The 19119-nt window shown below is 34.1% G+C and overlaps 1 protein-coding gene, 1 long non-coding RNA gene and 1 pseudogene across 5 annotated transcripts; all 3 read right to left on the bottom strand.

Annotated features, from left to right (window-relative positions):
* Positions 1-553: 553 nt before the first annotated feature.
* LOC146929675 (uncharacterized) lies at positions 554-4092 on the bottom strand. Of its 4 annotated transcripts, XR_015006101.1 has the most exons (4): positions 3833-4092; positions 3639-3732; positions 1443-1632; positions 1137-1401 (listed from the first exon to the last, which is right to left on the bottom strand). It is a non-coding gene; the product is annotated as an uncharacterized LOC146929675 (long non-coding RNA). The 4 variants fall into 4 exon arrangements; XR_015006103.1 differs by lacking the exons at positions 1137-1401; positions 1443-1632 and adding an exon at positions 554-952 and having other exon boundaries at positions 3833-4084; XR_015006102.1 differs by lacking the exon at positions 1443-1632 and having other exon boundaries at positions 1137-1442; positions 3833-4085.
* Positions 4093-10320: 6228 nt separating this feature from the next.
* Positions 10321-10950, bottom strand: LOC146929674 (uncharacterized). The gene has a single exon (XM_085707383.1). It carries the CDS (start codon positions 10948-10950, stop codon positions 10321-10323), a length of 630 nt encoding a protein of 209 aa, XP_085563509.1.
* A 500-nt stretch (positions 10951-11450) lies between these two features.
* Positions 11451-12197, bottom strand: LOC146929673 (secreted RxLR effector protein 161-like; annotated as a pseudogene).
* Positions 12198-19119: the final 6922 nt, after the last annotated feature.

Below are 19119 nucleotides of genomic sequence, written 5' to 3'. Positions count from 1 at the left end.
TTTTATACTTTTTCTTGTTTGATTCTTGGGTCGGGCGGTTCCTCTTCGGGAGAGGTTTATGAGGCTTTTGACTTATCTGTTAATAAAGATTTGATGATGGCAGAGATGTACTCCTTAGGTTGGGGTGACCGAGGGGAAATTTGGGGTTGGTGGCGTCGTTTGTTAGCTTGGGAGGAGGAATTAGTAGGGGAGTGTTAGTTTCTGCTTTCTATTATTACTTTGCAGGTTCTTGTTACTGATGTTTGACAGTGGCACCTTCATGTGGGTGATGGTTACCGTTTGTGGTTTGTATCAAATGCTCATGAGACAGGAGATGAAATGTCGGACGCTATTCTGCATAAAAATGTTCCTCTTAAGGTTTCTATTTGTGCCTTTTATGCAATAGGTGGCCTACAATGGATAACTTGGTGCGTCGCGGTATTATTTTGATTGAATCTCAATTGTGTGTGTCAGGATGTGGTTATAATGAAACATCAGATCATCTTTTAATCCATTGTCCTATTTTCGGTTCTCTTTGGCAACATGTCAAGGCTTGCATTTGGTGTGCATTCAGTGGATCCCCGACATATTTTGGATCATATTACTCAGTTTGCTTATTCTTCAGGATGCTTTAAACCCCAACATTCTTTTTCACAACTAATTTGACTTTGTAATGTTTGGGTGTTATGGAATGAAACAAATCACATGATTTTCTCGAATAAAACTAAATCAATTATGCAGCTTCTGGAAAAAGTAAAAATTTCTTCCTTAGGGTGGCTGAAAGCTAAAAATGTATGTTTTCCTTTTGGTTACTATATGTGAAGGCAGCAACCTCGTGCTTGTTTGGGTATTGGTTGACTGTTTTTTTCCTTTTTACTTCAGGATACTTTGTTGTAATTTTGTCCTGCTCTTCGTTGCACACCTTGTGCTAGGGAGTAGATTTTTTCCATTGTGGTAATATATCTCATTTGTGCTTGTTTTTAAAAAAAAAATACGAGAATAAGATTCATAGAATAAAACGATTGAATGACGATTAATTTTTATAAGCGAAAGAAAAACTCCATTCCCCCATAAATAATCCCCAATTATTTCCATACTATTGTGAAACTCAGAGAATAATAACAAGAATAAAGAGAACGCAAAAAAGAGAGAAGAGGAAGAGAGAATAGGCTATTCTCTTATTCTCATGTGATCTACAATTAGATTACATATGAGTTTATCTTATATTACATATGAGTTTATTTATAGAGAAATACAATGATTTAGGAAAGAAGCACAATGGTATGTATGAACTAATAATACGACTCAATAACCCAATTACTAAATGGACATCCACTTATAATATTCATAACACATACATAATTGTCATGCGGCAAACAATACAACACAATCATTGTTGAAGTTCCTCAAATTCAATTGTACCTAAAAAAATCATTGTTGAAGTTCCTCAAATTCAATTGTACCTAAAAATATACTCCCTCCGGTCACTATTATAAGCAAAAAACTACTTTTTAGGTTTATTGAATAAATGATGTATGTGGTCTATATTACTGACCACATTCATCACTCATTCAATGAACCTAAAAAATAGCTTTTTGCTTATAATAGTGACCGGAGGGAGTATATATATATTTTTTTTATGGTGTTTTGTACCTAAAAATGTTTATAAGAGTCAGTTCATGGCAAATTATACAAAACAAAGAGCATAGAAATTTACATAAATGAATAGTTTTATTTATTCCCCAAAACTTTCAAAATCAATATTTGTTTTGGTAAATATTCAAAATAAATATTTAATAACATGTTTATTTCCCCGTTGCAGGCAGGCAAGCAACATAATTAAAATAAAAACTATAAAATAATAACTTTCTTTATCTTGTTCACTAAATACATAACAACACCATAAATCAATTAACACAGGAATGACAAGTATCAATAATATTGCAAAAACCACAAATTTAGTTTTTTCTTTTATAGGAAAAACCACAAAGTTAGTGTTCTTTTAACCACAAAGTTAGTTTTATTTTATTTTTTTGTCAAAACCACAAAGTTAGTTAGGAGGCATATATGCAAGCCTACATGATCCGATGGGAAAAATGAAATGACACCTAGTGATATTGATCTATATGACATTTCATGTGATGCAATTTAAAACACATCATCAATGTTCACATTTCAATAACAACATGCCATGAAATATAAATCCCATCCACAATTAATATTCTGATATCTTCTTTTATAATCTAAAATTGACACCAATGTCACAAGGAAGTGTTTAACAAATTAATTCATAAAATCAATTATTTTCTTCTACATCGATAGTACTATACAACAATTTATTAAGTTTATCACTTACAGAAAACAAAATATGTTAAAAAAATATGAAGTAGTGACTGAATTGAGAAAACATCGTACATTAAAAAAAAATGAGAAATAGTACATAGATTAAAAAAATACCTATTATATTTAGAGTAAATTACACTCCCCTCCCCTCAAAAATGCTTGAATTACACTCCCCTCCCCTCTTATGTCAAAATATACACTCCCCTCCCTTGAAAAGTAAAATTTATACTCCAAATTGCTTGAATTACAATCCCCTCCCTTAATAGTTAAATATGGACTACACTTTAATCTATTTTAACATAAATAAATATTTTTATAATATATATTAATTTTGAATCACCATTTAAAAAATATAAATTCATTTTTATATAATCTAAATGTCAATGACAATTAAATTTAAATATTTTGTTATTAATTTTACAATTTAGAGTATAAAATTCACTTTTAAGTAACCGTACTTAATCGACTTTACTAATTTTTCATATATTTTAATTTTATTTTTGGTTGTTTCATATTTTATAATTTTCATATATTTTAATTTTATTTTTGGTTGTTTCATATTTTATAATAGAGTTTAAAACTATATGTTAATGAGATTGTGAATAAAAAAAAAATAGAGAAAGATATGTATTCAAAATTTGATTATATTAAAATGAACCCGCACTGCTATTTTTCTTTGAAGTGTATCAGATAATTTTTTTCTAGATTATTAGAAATAAAAAAAATTATTAAAGAGGGACTAAAGCGTAGATTTTAACTTAAGAGGGGAGGGGAATGTAATTCAAGCTTCTCTCAAGGGAGGGGAGTGAAATATTTTTTAATATGTTTTGAATAAGAGGGGAGGGAAGTGTATATTTTAACAAAAGAGGGGAGGGGTAGTGTAATTCAAACATCTTTTAGGGGATGGAAGTGTAATTTACTCTTATATTTATTCTATAAAAATTGATTTATTATGATAAAATCACAGTCATTTATATTGTATTTAACATGAATTTTCTTATAAGATTGATCCTTTTTTTATAAATTTACATACAACAACATATTTTTTTTTATAGATTTTAAATAAAATAAATAATTTTAACAAACACACACATATGCCATATCTAGGAAAAAGAAAAGTATTCAAACAGAACATGGGTCCTAAATATTTAAATGAAACAAAGTATGTTACAAGAAACATAAATAAAATTTTGAAGCAAATTATAAAAGCACAAACATTATGTCATAGAAATAAATTTATGCACACCTAAAGGTAACCTAAATATTTTGAAGTTAATGATTACCCTAACACTCCCTCAAAAAAAAAATTTGATTACCCTAACACGACGTCGCAAAAATTATCAATGCACTGCGTATTAAGAGAGGGAAACATATCTGGACAATCCATATCATCAACGCAAGGAATACGATCTACATTGTCAAATGTGAAAAAAATATTACTAAAAGATGATAAAATATTGTGTATAAGATAAATAAAATTAAATAGAAAATTGTATGAAAATTGAAATACCGTCACCGGATACAATAAGAAGTATTGAAGGAATGATGATCAAAGAATAAAAGAATATTAGAATTTGAGCCATATTTTTCATCCTCTATATTTAATAAATAGAATTTTTGTGATTTGCTTTATAAGTAAAACATTCATGCTTCGTTAACTTAAATTAAATAATTTTCAACACTTAGGAGTTACGTTACGCCATTTATAAAATTGGAATATAAGTTAAATAACTCTAATCATTATGTCTTTTTTTTTATCCATTTAGCTCACTTATTTCATCACTTCATCTTATTTAAGATTACACATAACAAACTGGATGATCATTAAATTTTATTATTTTTTATTATATTTTATTATATTTTAACCTTTGGTAATAGATAAAGGGGAATCTCAGAAGAGAAGAAACAATAAAGAATGATAAAAAAAATATTCATTGTAAAAATAGTGCATCAAAATGGTGACAACATATCTATTTATTAATAAAAAGAGAAGAAAAATTCTTTTGTTGACAAACTTTTTTATCAAATATATAACGTTGTTAGCCTGCAAATTCGACATACTCATTTAATATGGTCAACATTTAGTTGACTTTTATCTTTGCAGGAATCGAAGGCTGCCTCATTTCAAATTGAGGGTTTCGACGAAATACAAGCCTAGCGTGAAGGGTTTAGAGTTCGACAAGGACAAGGCCGAAGGCGCGATACCGTCTAAGTCAAGAATAGAGGATCAAAGCGGGAAGATTCAAACCCAAGGGAAAGACGGTTTACTCAAGTGGAAACGTGGGGACAAGCGGTTGTCCAAGATGGAGGAAGTGCTGATCATGAGATTAGACTTTTTCTAGTTATTTTCTTTATGTATAAATAAGAGTTTTCCAGTCGGAAAATGGGTCGCAAATCATTTATAGAAATTCTACAACACTCAAACTACTGGCACATAGGGAAACGAGTTATACAGAATGTATGTAAATTGATTTGTTGGACCATTTTACTTTTATGCAATGCATTTTACCTCTCATTTAAGTTTATGCGTTTAAACTTTTACATTTTCTGTATGTATTTTCAAACCTGTCGAGAGACAGTGCCCTTTTTACTCTAAAACCCATCTTGCTCTCTAAGTAACCTGAGTGCATTTCGTGACCTTTTTTCAAACTGTTTTCCGCAAAACCTTTGCACAACATGTTCTGGGATTTCTAGTTTGGTCCCGCTTGTAATAATCAGAGCTAACCCGTAGTTTGCCAAAAATACCGGTAAACAAATTGGCACGCCTAGTGGGACACTGTTTGTGCAATTGATTTTCAAAACTTTTTTCATAAAAAATCTTTTTTCAAAACTCATCTCCTTGAGAGATCCGTTTTTAGGATTTTGTTACTATTTTCGGGTAACTTGATTGCTAAAGACACCAAGTTGTTTGTGTATGCATTTGAGAAGTGGTAAATGTATGGCTAGCGCCAAGTCTACCTCTTCACAATCATCTGCACAAGCACCATAGTTAATTCAAGTTCTACATTACTTTCACTAGCTTTTGCAAAGACATAATTCTTCTAGAGGAATACTTCAGTTCTAGTGACAAACAACTTTTGCCAAAAAAGGTGGTGTGAAATGGGTATCCCCTAGTTTCCTAAGGGTACCTCCACAAATATACATTCATTTAATTTGGAATTTAGTTTATCTAATAAACCTTATAACCCAAAATTCTCATAAAGTCAAACTAGGTACTCTTACCTCCATATCTAATATGGTGTCTTTATAATGAACTCAATTGAAACTTATCATGGGTAAAGAATAACTGTAAATAAAGTGATTACCATAGTCATGGAGTTATGATCAAACTATTTTAGATTGTTTCATGTCTAACATGAACCAATATAAATAATAATTATGCTCCTTAATCAAGTACTTAACATCACGACCTACTCGTATAATCTTTATACTCTTTCAAAATTATTCTTTTTACTCCCCTATTGAACCAATTCAAAGATTTCTAATTCGTATCAAACACACATTCACATTTACTAATTTAATCAATAATGTAAATGAAGTAAGAGAAATAAATATATCTGGAAAATATGTTTAACGATCCATATACATCATATGTATATTGGTTAGAATAAATCAGATGATATTGAAAGTGAGAAAAACACAAGAAGGAAGGGTTGAATTGTGTTAGCTTTTTCTTCGTTTTATCCTAAGCTGAAAACACTGATCAGGAGCAGATAGAGTTCTGCTTCTGAAGTGATGTTCAGGACTAAGTTGCAGCGGATAAAAATAGAGAGAGAGAAAGAAGAAAGACACAAAGCAATTATACAGGTTCCTTCCACAAACCGGAAGTAGTCATGTCCCCCTTGCACTTCCAAGGAGAGTTCACTAAAATGTAATATCTGATTACAACTGCTCACTGCTAAACTTAGCAAGAGACTTCAAACTGCTCAAGCACAACTACAAGAGACTTCCTATGCTCCTGAACACAATCAAGAGATTTCAAATGCTCAAGCACAACTGTAAGAGACTTCTAATCAAACAGAATTACAAGGAAAATGTTTGAGGTTGAACACTTGATATACAATCAGTGGTGTTCACAATACAAATCAGATACAGACTCTTAAGACTCTAGAATTTCTAAGATATGAACTTTGAAGAAGAAATTCTAAGTGAACTTTGAATGCAGAACAATTTCAGTAGAGTTTTGGCACTTGTAAATTGTTGTTGAGTCCTTCTACCAAACTCTAAGTCTTCACTCCTTTATATAGAGGTGTAAAAGAGACGTTGTGAATTGCCAGCACATCAAAATAGAGTCTTTCGAAGCTTTGATCAATCATCAATGATCTTTTGCCTGATATGGTTATTGTCCTATGAAGGATCAATTTCAAATCCATTCCAATTGTGAAGGAAGATCGTTGCAGGCAGAGCTGTTTTTCTTGTCTTGTAGCAGAAACAAAAACAGAGTAGTGGAGGTAGTGGTTGTACACTTCGTACAATTGTACTTTGTCAACGCTCTTTAAAGAACAAGCATCCAATGCCTTCAAATCCTTTTAAAATAGTCGTTGCTTCACTCTTCCAGTCTTCTACAATGCTTAGACGAGATTAAATCCATTGAACTGCCTTTGAAGCTTTAAGTCTTGCATCTCCTGATGAACTTCAGCTTCTGGTGATCATCAGCTTCTGATGAGATGCTTCTGATGAACTTGCTTTTGATGACGTCATCACTTCAGGAGCACTTTGACTTCAGGAGCACTTTTCTTCAGATGCTTCAAGTTTCCATTTTGTTGATTCTTTAGCTCTCTTTTGTTCTTCCAGAACCTATTTAAGATGTCAAATTTTTGTCTATGGTCCTGTACACTTGAACAATTATTACCTTATCCAATTGACAATTTTTAATACCTTGTTATCATCAAAACTTTCGAAGGGTAATGTTAAACACATTTTGTTCCAACAATCTCCCCCTTTTTGATGATGACAAACATTAGTATTTAAAATGTGCAATTGTTGTTAATCTAATTAACAAGTTGACTATAAGGGTTTGAGGTTTGTAAGCTCCCCCTGAGTCTAATAGTACTTTAAGGTGAGTTTTGTAAGCTCCCCCTGAGTTCTATCCATGTTAATTAAATTCTCACATTAAGAACGAAATAACACTCAGAATATTCTCACATTAATAGACTAAGAGATAAGAAGAAGGTCCTATTAATTTAACTTGATTAAAAATTAAATTAATGGGGCTCATAGCCTATAAATATTATACATCTACTCCCCCTTTTGTCATCAACAAAAAGTATAAAAACTAAAGACAAAAAGAAAGAGATAGGAAAAAGATAGTGAGAAAAATTCTATAAACATAAGAAATGTATTAGTGTAAAAACACAGGAAATATATCACAGCAAAGACAAATGAGTTCAGAAGCATAAACATTAATCAGTAGCGCAAAAACTTGTTCAGAAGCAGAATATGATCATATGCAAAAATTTGAAGCCAGAAGCACAATAAATTCCAGAAGATGCTAAACAAAGAAACTTAACAAAAGCTAAACAAGCGAAAAAAAATGTGTGCAACTAAGGGTTGGCTTGTTTGCTAAACATATCCATCATCTGTTTAAGCATCTTGTTAGTCTCCTCTTGTTGTTGCTTCATTGCTTCTTGTTGTAGCTTCATTTCATTCTTAAAATCCTCATTACTTCTGACCAGATTCTCTTCTCTCACTCTAGCTTCTTCCCACTTTGCTTCAGTTGCAGACTTATATTCAAGCAGCAGTAGCTTCTGTTCAAAAACTACCTTCCTGAGCTGCTTGTTTTCCTTTTCCAAGGCAACATTCTTCTGCAATAAGTCCAGTTCAGTAGAAGCTGACTTGAAGTTGATCTTGTTCAATAAAGTTAAATCCAATTCCTTGGGATGCACACCAGTAGGAATGAAATTAGTAGGAGTTCTTTCTCTAATGCACAGAGGATTTTGCACCCAAGTTCTTAGAACTTTAACTTCTTGTAGATTACTATCAACACCCTTCAGCTAGTCTTGAAGCTTCTGTTGAGTAGAGTCTTGAGCATCCATACATGTTTTCTTAAGCTCATTCAAGACAACATCAACTCTCTCCTTTAGCCTTTTCCACTGTTTCTCATAGCTTTCCTTGTGAACCAGGTTATTTTTTGCTTGAATCAGGTTATTGAGCTCCTGAAAGATGTTCTCACACACATTTGCTAGTATAATAGAATCCAGAAATATAGTTGGTGGTGAGGGTAAATTTGTTTTGGCAGGAGCAACAATTTGAATAGCTAAGGTTGATGATGAAGGTTGGCTATTTATGGAGGTTAGAGTTTGATTGCTGGTTGAGGGTTGATCAGGTTCACTAACAGTTTGAGGAATAGTAGATGATACAGTTTGATCAGAAACAAGTTGTTTAGGAACAAAAGGTTCAGGAACAACATGTTCAGAGGTAGAGACATGTGCAAGACAAGTTGTTGAGGTCATTTGTAGGTTTGGTGTTTGTTGTTGGGGGCTTTCTAAAGCAACTTCCATGGAAGCTACTTCAGAGGCTCTTTATAAGTTTGGCTCAACGCCTGGAAGTTCACCAGAGTAGTGACTGACCAGAGTCTCTAAGAGAGATGTTTCTTTGGGTTGGTTGTTTGAAGATGGATGAGATGATGAAGATTCCACATTTACATCAGTAGGGATAAAGTTGAGGGGTTGAATCATTGGTGGTTGGAAAGGATGGTTAGGGGGCAGTCTTTCACAGACTTTGTTCCTCATTTCTGACATATCCCCTATCCTTTCATCAACATTGGGGATCATAGGCTCAAAAGGGATACTTTTGGCAGGCTTTTTGTGGAGTTTGGTTGATGGTGAAAGAATTTTGTGAATGGTTGAGTAAATTTGGCGTATATCATCTAAGTCTGAAGAGGATGTAGAGGAGTTGGATTGAGAGGATATGGAGGTTGAACTAGATTCTACTACAATAGCATCATTAATGTGTGGAGAATCAGGATTACCTCTTGAAGCTTCTGGAACAGCAGCTTCTGATGCATCAGCATGGTCCTCCTGGACTACCTCTGCAGCTTCCATCAGCAAACCTCCAGCTTCTAAAGTTACCAGCTCTTGTACTTCTTCAGTAGCCTTTATAATCTCCTGAGCATCTGTAATTGCATCTTCTCTAGCAAAGCTGGATGCAGGGACCACAATCTCTTTTGCTAACTCCAACGCCTTCTGCAGTGCAGCATCATCCTCAGCCTTCTTTCTCTTCACTTCCCTTGTAACCAACTCAGTAGCAGCTGCAATTTGCTCTTCTTCTTCTTCCACATGTGCTGCCAATTTCAGCTTCCTGGTGGCTTGCTTTCTTTTCTTCTTGGGAATTGAAAGTTGATCAGGAGCAGTTTGGGAAGAAGCAACAGCTTTGCCACTTCTGGTTCTCTTGTTCAGAACCGTATCAGCATCCAAGTCCTGAACCTCTTCCTGAATGGTTGGCACACCAGAACCACCAACATTCACCTTATCAGAAGCCTTCTCCTTCTTTGCCTTCTTGGTAGGTTTTTCAGAAGCATCATCCAGGTACTCATCCATGGTGATTGCTTTTCTCTTTGTCTTCATGCTCTTTGCTACTGGCAGGGCTCCTCCAAACACATTTTCAGGCACATCTTCAAGCCTGATCCTCTTGCCAGTTGTTGCAAAGTGGGGGAAAGTCTTCCATCAGGTTTGATACTGCATCAGACTCACTCAAGTCTGTGTTGAGCTTTGTAAAGGCCTCAACCAGTTTCATGTTCTTGAGTGTTCTTCCATTGATGACCTTGTCAGTTTCAGTATCCAGTTACTCATCAGTGAAGATGTTGACATTGCTGAGAGCATTCAGAATCCCTCCTTGATGAAGGATCTCTGAGATAAGCCTACCATAGGGAACCCAACATCTCTTGTTCTCCCGGCTTTCCCTTAGCTCCTTAATCATGTGCTTGAAAATGTACTTGGGCACATTGGCTTTTTCCTTTGTGATGATGTAGTGATGGAAAATCATGTGCTCCAATGAAGGTTAGTCACTACCACCACCTTTTGGTAGCAGATTCTCATTTTGAATCTTCAGGAGCATTTTGTTTTCCATGCTCAAATCACTGTAAGCACCTTTCTTTGTGTTGTTGAACATGGACTTGTTAACTACTGCATTCCATGGGCTGGTCTTGGGGTTGGTTATCCCACCTTTGAAACTTCTGGTTGGATCTCTTCCGAGGACAAAAGCTATGATTTCTTCAGAGATAAAAACCAGGATGCCCATGATGCTTGATCTGATTTTAGTGCATCTGAACGGTTCTAAACCCATTTCCTCCCTTGTTTTTCCTTCCAAAGTAGGATCAATCAATATCTTCTCAGTTTCTTCCAACTTAGCTGCATTCCTGTCATAGACATGCGCCCTAACCCAGAAGTGCCTGACCAAAGTCTTGTATGTCGGGCCATTCAACATTTTGAAGTACTCCATCAAACCTTGCGCTTCATAGTAACTTCTGATGTCACACCCATGATGCACCAGAGAGATGAAGTCTACAGGATTCTCAGTCTGAATCCTGAGATCCCATTCTTCTAGGGACATAGTACTTCCTTTAATCTCATATGTTGGATCTTCTTGCATGCTTGATGACATTTCTAGAACTGAACTAGATGATGCCATTGATGTTGAAAGATGTTTTTAGGGTTCTAGGGTTTTTGATTGAAGAAGATGAACTTGCTTCGCAGAGAACAAAGTGAAAAGGAAAAGTGTAGGTAGTGAAGTGAGTAGTGTGTGTTTCTGTCTAAGTGTTTTGAGTAAAAATGATTGCAATTCAGTAGGGAACAAACAAACACAACATTAATGACAAAGGGGGTGCGAGATAATGTATTCAAAGCTAAAAATCATCATTGCCCTCTTATGTTATACACCAGTACACATAAGCCACGTTAGAGTTTTTCAGAGTAACTGCCAAGTTAGTGGGACAGGTGTTACTAAAAAGTAACTTCCAGCGTTTCCACTAACTCTGCTATTCAGGAGCACAAAATCCAGCTTCAAGAGTTCAGATGCTGATGTCATCTTCAGAAGCACATTTTCCTCAGAACCTCAATAAAGAGCTTCTGATGGACTATAGCTTCTGAACGACTTCAGGACCTAAATTCCTACTCAGGAGCAAGCGAATTCTAATCAGACACAAAATGCATGTTCAAATTTTTCTTTATAAAATCAAATCTTTCCACAGTTAAAGGCTTAGTAAATATATCACCCCATTGATGCTCAGTATCAATGAATTATATATCTAAGATTCCTTTTTGGACATAGTCTCTAATAAAGTGGTGTTTGATTTCAATATGCTTGGCTCTTGAATGTAGAATTGGATTCTTTGACAAACAAATAATAGCAGTATTATCACAATAAATGGGAATATTGTTAGCATTAATCTGATAGTCTTTTAACTGATGTTTCATCCAAAGTAGTTGTGTACAACAACTTGCAGCTGAGATGTATTCTGCTTCTGCTGTAGACATAGCAATAGTTGCTTGTCTTTTTCTAGCCCAAGATATCAGATTATCACCTAGAAATCGACAGTTGCCACTGGTTGACTTTCTTTCAATCCTGTCACCAGCATAGTTAGCATCACAAAATCCAACCAACTGATAATCTAGGGATTTCCTATAAAGGAGTCCAAGATTAGTTGTTCCTTTCAAATACCTGAAGATTCTCTTAACGTCAGTTAAATGAGATTCTCTAGGATCTGATTGGAATCTTGCACACAAGCATACACTGAATAAAATATCTGGCCTAGATGCATTGAGGTATAACAAAGAACCAATCATACCTCTATACAGCTTCTGGTCTACTGTTGATTCAGTATCTTCTTTACTTAAGGTGCAGGTTGGATGCATTGGAGTGTTCATCACTTTACAATCTTCCAGCTTGAACTTCTTCAAAAGCTCCTTAGTATACTTTGTTTAATGCACATATACTCCATCTTTGCTTTGATTGATTTGAATTCCAAGGAAGAACTTCAACTCTCTCATCATACTCATTTCAAATTTATCCTGCATTAACTTAGAAAATTCCTTGCAGAGAGATGCATTAGTAGAACCAAATATTATATCATCAACATATATCTGCACAACAAGAATGTCTTTCCCAAGAGTCCTTCTGAAGAGTGTTGTGTCAACCTGGCCTCTTTTAAAATCATTTTTAATCAAGAAATTACTTAGTCTATCATACAAGCTCTGGGAGCTTGTTTCAAGCCATATAGTGATTTCTTAAGTTTGTAAACATGGTCAGGATACTTAAGATCCTCAAAACCTGGAGGTTGCTTGACAAACACTTCTTCTTCAATGACTCCATTAAGAAATGCACTCTTGACATCCATTTGATATAATATTATGCCATGATTTACAGCATAGGATAGAAATAACCTGATTGCTTCCAATCTTGCAACTGGAGCAAATGTTTCAGTATAATCAATGTCTTCTTGTTGACTGTAACCTTGTGCAACAAGTTTTGCTTTGTTTCTAACTACTTCACCTAGTTCATTCAACTTATTTCTGAATACCCATTTTGTTCCAATAATGTTCTTCTGCTGAAGTTTGGGTACCAGATCCCATACATCATTCCTTTGAAACTGATTGAGTTATTCTTGCATAGCTAGTATCCATCCATCATCTAAAAGTGCTTCATCAACTGTAGCAGGTTCATTCACTGACAACAGTCCTATCATAGACTCTTCTTGTCTGAAATATGATCTTGTTCTTCTAGGACTCTCTTTGTTTCCAATGATTTTGCCAGACTGGTTGCCTCCGAACTTCACATTTCCTCCTTTCATTGTGATGGTGAGGAACATAGACTTCTCTCCTGTCGTATGCCTTGAGCAACCACTGTCTAGGTACCATGATTTTTGCTTTTCCTTTGCTCTTAGACATATCTCATTTTCATCTTCAGAGTCTGAGTCAGGATTTGCTTCTGAAGTCACAGTAGCTACTAACCCCATAGCAACATTTGCTTCATCTTCAGCTTCTTCCTTTTCAGACCCAGATTCACTATCTAAATCTTCCCAGGTTGCCATTAAACTCTTCTTAATCTGCTTTCTGAATTTCCTTGTGTTGAAACTTGATTTCTTTGACTTATCCTTTGATTTCTCCTTCTGAAGATCAGGGCAATCAGCAATGAAATGTCCAGGCTTCTTACAGTTGAAGCATCCCTTCTGATCTTCTTTCTTGGAGCTCTTGTTATCAGTTCTCTTACTCAGAAACTTCATGTTCTTTCTTGCCAGATACTCAAGCTTGTTGGAGAGCATAGCCATCTTCTCTGTAGGATCTTCATCAGAGTCTCCATCAGCGACTCTTCTTCAGATTCAATAACTTTAAGAGCTTTTGATGACTTCCCTCTAGATGGTAGAGTAATAGATTTACTCTTCTTAGCAGGCTCATGTTCATTTAGACTTATCTCATGAACCTTGAGAGAGCTGACAAGATCTTCAACACTTAAAGTGTTTAAATCTTTAGCTTCCTCAATAGCAGTAACCTTAGGTCTCCATCTAGCAGGCAAGCTTCTTAGTATCTTGCTAACATGATCAAAAGCAACATAACTCTTCTTCAGTATTTGTATTCCAGAGACTATGGTTTAAAACCTTGAGTATATCTCCTCAATAGTTTCATCATCCTTCATCTTGAACAACTCATACTGATGAACAAGGATAAGAGCTTTTGCTTCTCTGACTTTCTTGCCGTCTGCATAGTTTGCACAAAGAGAAGAAAACATTGCCTTAGCACTAGATTTGTCACTCATCTTCATGTACTCTGCTTTAGGTATGACAGTGACAAATGCTCCTCTGATAATATGATGCTTCTTGTAAATTTTCTTCTGAGCATGAGTATGTTTCTTTCTATCAACAACAGTTCCTTCTTCATCAAGGACCAAGTCACCAACACCATCTTCAACTATGTCCCATAGTTCTTCATCTAGACCCATGACATAGCTGTAGAAGTTGGTTTTCTACCAAGAAAATTCTTCAGGATCTCCATTGAACTTAGGAACCTTTCTAGAGTTTGATTTCTTGTTGTCACTATAATCATATGGAACAACATTGTTGTTCCTAGATCCAGAACTGGAGGAATCACCAAACATGTTTTTCTCAGATCTTTTTTTGTTACACTGTTAAGTGTTAAGACAACAGACCAAGGCTCTAGATACCAATTGAAAGTGAGAAAAACACAAGACGGGGAGGGGGTTGAATTGTGTTAACTTTTTCTTTGTTTTCTCCTAAGCTGAAAACACTGATCAGGAGCAGATAGAGTTCTGCTTCTGAAGTGATGTTCAGGACTAACTTGCAGCAGATAAAAACAGAGAGAGAAAGAAGAAAGACACAAAGCAATTATACAGGTTCCTTCCACAAATCGGAAGTAGTTCTGTCCCCCTTGCACTTCCAAGGAGAGTTCACTAAAATGTAATATCTGATTACAAGTGCTCACTGCTAAACTTAGCAAGAGACTTCAAACTGCTCAAGCACAACTGCAAGAGACTTCCTATGCTCCTGAACATAATCAAGAGACTTCTAATGCTCAAGCATAACTGCAAGAGACTTCTAATCAAACAGAATTACAAGGAAAATGTGTGAGGTTGAACACTTGATATACAATCAGTGGTGTTCATAACACAAATCAGATACATACTCTTAAGACTCTAGAATTTCTAAGATATGAACTTTGCAGAAGAAATTCTAAGTGAACTTTGAATGCAGAACAATTTCAGCAGAGTTTTGGCGCTTGTAAATTGTTGTTGAGTCCTTCTACCAAACTCTAACTCTTCACTCCATTATATAGAGGTGTTAAAGAGACGTTGTGAATTGCCAGCACATCAAAATAGAGTCGTTTGAAGCTTTGATTAATCACCAATGATCTTTTGCCTGATATGGTTATTGTCCTATGAAGGATCAATTTCAAATCCATTCCAATTGTGAAGGAAAATCGTTGCAGGCAGAGCTGTTTTTCTTGTCTTGTAGCAGAGACAAAAACAGAGTAGTGGAGGTAGTGGTTGTACACTTCGTACAATTGTACTTTGTCAACGCTCTTTAAAGAACAAGCATCCAATGCCTTCAAATCCTTTTAAAATAGTCGTTGCTTCACTCTTCCAGTCTTCTGCAATGCTTAGACGAGATTAAATCCATTGAACTGCCTTTGAAGCTTTAAGTCTTGCATCTCCTGATGAACTTCAGCTTCTGTTGATCTTCAGCTTCTGATGAGATGCTTTTGATGAACTTGCTTCTGATGATGTCATCACTTCAGGAGCACTTTGACTTCAGGAGCACTTCTCTTCAAATGCTTCAAGCTTCCTTTTTGTTGATTCTTTAGCTCTCTTTTGTTCTTCCAGAATCTATGTAAGATGTCAAATTTTTGTCTATGGTCCTGTACACTTGAACGATTATTAGCTTATCCAATTGACAATTTTTAATACCTTGTTATCATCAAAACTTTCAAAGGGTAATGTTAAACACATTTTGTTCCAACAGATATAAAATCTAATGAGCCCAATAGTCTACATTCATTGAATCTGGATTTGTAAGTCGCACTAATGTGTACTAAGCAATAATTTCAATGACATGCAAAAGGTTCAAATCCCATTTGATCCTTTTCACATATGTTAAAGATCATCTTATCAAGATAATGGAACTCGAGTCCATTACTTGATTAGCACACTTGTATAGAAAATATTATTTGAGTAATTAAACAATGTTTGTCTATTATTAAACTTCACAATCATTATCTTGTCAATACAAGATTTATAATTTAATGCTTTTATTTTATATGGAACTTAATAACAATTATTTGGTTCCATAACAAGTTACATTTAAGTTGAAGCATAAGCTCCTATAGTCAATGAAACAATATGTTCCATTCTAGACGTGAGTGGACTTTTATAACTAATGTCATCTTTAACATCGAGTATCATATACTTATGATGTAAAAGTAGAAATTAAACTTTTTAAAACTAATGGTTAAAGAAGAAGTCTTACTTCTTTCTTCTATTTTGATTCTTGCAAACAATTACAATTTTTCTTGTACTCAACAAATCTCAATTCTTGTACCAATTCAAAAACTCCTTTTTGAAGCTTTTGTCCATCACAAGGATCATTTCACAGTATAAAAATGTGTATGCAAAGAAATTCTAATTACAAAATTAATTATTATATGCATCATGATTAAAACATATTTAATTAGGTCTTTAATTAAATATGCTCCCACTATTTTACACAAAATAAATGACCTTCAACATTTGATTCGGAAAATCCCATTGAAATATTTTTTAGTGGGTTAAAATCCATATTTCACTTCGTTTTGAGTCAGCGGGTCTGATCCCCTAAAACTTAGTTATTTAGGTAGGAACTCCTTCAGATTGTATCTTATATAACTTTCAAATCATTTTGATGAGTAACTCCTTACTCTATTATATCATATAGATATTCTCAAACTTTGCTTCTAAATGGAATTAACAGTTGGGTAAATGGAATTACCAAACTGTAACTTACTAGTATAAAAAGTACATTTTACGGAGGCGAACCCACACGTTTCGATATTAGCTTTGAAGGGTGTTATCATTTGGAAAGAAATTAACTTAATATCTTATTTGAATTATTTTAGTTGAATTTATATGACCGACAAATCTCAATCGTTTAATTGAATTAATCTAGTGGTGTTTATTTGTTAGCTTTATATTCTACCTTAAAACGAAATAATTGAGTTTTTCATCAAAAGCAAGTGGTAGTAGGTTTGCTAACTTACTGTTTATCGGTGTTTTTGGTAAACAAGAAGGGCTGGTTTTGGCTATTATAAGAAGGATCAAACCAAAAATCTTAGGACATGAGTGAGTGAGTGTTCATCATATTCATAGCTTGATTTACGAACTAGACGAATTTGGGGTGTCTTTTGATAGAAAAAGGTAAAGAAAAAAATGCAGGTAAAGGTAAAATGCTTAAATGTTTAAAACGCATAAACTTAAAGAAAAGGTAAATTGTATTAATGTAAAAGTGGTTCGACAAATCAGATTACATACATTATATATGATTCTTTTCTCTAGACGTCTGTACTTCGAGTGCTAGAATTCTATAAAAGATTTGCGACCCATTTTCCATATGGAAAACTACTATTTATACATAGTAAAATAACTGAAAAAAGGCTAACTGCCACGATCAGCACTTCTTCCATCGAGAAACTGTTTGTCCCCACATTCTCATTAAGGAAACTGCTGCTCTTTGGATTCAAATTCTTTCCGTTTCGATAGTAACTGCTTGACTTCGACGAATTTACATTCTTGACATACGTCTTGTCGAACTTCGAAGCTTTTAGATTCTTTCACACGCTAAGTCCTGATTCCGTCGAAATCCTTATGTTGAAGAAAAGGACTTTGATTTCTGAAAAGACAAAAGTCAACAAATGTTGACCGCATTTATTGAGCTTGTCGAAAATGCAGGCTAACATTTACTCCTTCATATTTTTAAGTGGGAGTAAGATAACATCTCATAGTAAATATCCCTCAAGCTATTTGTTACAAAATAAAAGTGAGTCTAAGTTAGCAAATTGATGAAAGTTAACAAATATGTTTTAATGAAAATTATTAAAGTAACCCACAAGCTATTTGTAATAAAATAAAAGTGGGTCTAAGTTAACAAATTGGTGCAAGTTAACAAATATGTTTTAATGAAAATTACTAAAATAACCCTCAAGCTATTTGTTTTAAATAATAAAGATGAATGATATTTTAGTCCAAATGAAAAGGTGCACTTTTGCTAACTTGGACCTTCATGTTTTTTTGTTGGTCTAAGTTAGCAAACCAAATATATAAGTCAGAATCCGTTATATAGGTGTACGTCGAATGACTTACACCAAATCTCAGTCATATAGGTTTATAAGAAATGATAGACTAGAGAAAGCCACATGTGAGTCTTTTTAATCTTAATCTATTTTTGATCCAAAGGTTGACAAACATTCTTATCATTCTCACTTGGTGTGTGTGTGTGTATATATATATAATATTACGGTGATTTTTTTTTAATCGTACGTACTCGTTACATGAGTACTATTTTATATCGTTGATTGGTTAGCAACCAAGCATATCGAAGCTTCTAATCATAGAAGAAAGGTTTTTCCTTTTGTATGGTCTAGAATTGGCACTTTTGATAAATATATATGTGATGACACAATGTCCATAAGTTTCGTTGCATATATATGGCCACGTGAAATTCAACTCGCTTGATATTTTAGAATTTTTATTGGAATTTCATGTAACTCTTGTGTTGCATGATTGGGTTAAAAAAATTAATTTATGTAGCAATGTTCCTTGTCCACATAAAAATGTTCCTGAGGATGGATAGTATTAACCCACGTGGACGGTCGAAAATTAAGGATGTCATTCATCCAATTACTTACTTGCCACGAAATAAGTTGGAGCTGTAAAGAAACAGAATTTTTTATGGACTTGATTAATTGATATTGCAACGCATTCGAATCATGCAACATGTTTGTAACTTATTAGGTCAGAAAAGCTTATAAGTTAACACGAGTTATGTGCTGGAAAATTAGTATCGCTTGAGTGTGTCTATATTAAATATTTCTTTTTAGAAGCCTATATTATATATAAAAAAAAAATCACTATATACTTTTTTTTTTGAAGGAATCACTATATACTATATTTTAGAAGGAAAAAAAACTACATAAATCTGTTGTCATATCCGCCACATTTTTCTAAATCTTGTTATCAAGAAAATAAATTGAAGCACCCACATTTTTCAACAATCTCAACAAGATACACCATGAGAATATGATGAGATGATGTTGAATAAGC

Source organism: Medicago sativa, chromosome 4 (genome assembly GCF_051527215.1).
Source record: "Medicago sativa cultivar Bolivia chromosome 4, Bolivia_mono, whole genome shotgun sequence".
NCBI classification, from domain to species: Eukaryota; Viridiplantae; Streptophyta; class Magnoliopsida; order Fabales; family Fabaceae; genus Medicago; species Medicago sativa.
Note: the sequence above shows the minus strand (reverse complement) of the source record. Positions and strands in the feature narration are given on the sequence as shown.

Bases quoted from the DNA above. Each gene is read 5' to 3' on its own strand.
- LOC146929674 (XM_085707383.1), bottom strand. From the start codon at position 10,950: ATGGCATCATCTAGTTCAGTTCTAGAAATGTCATCAAGCATGCAAGAA.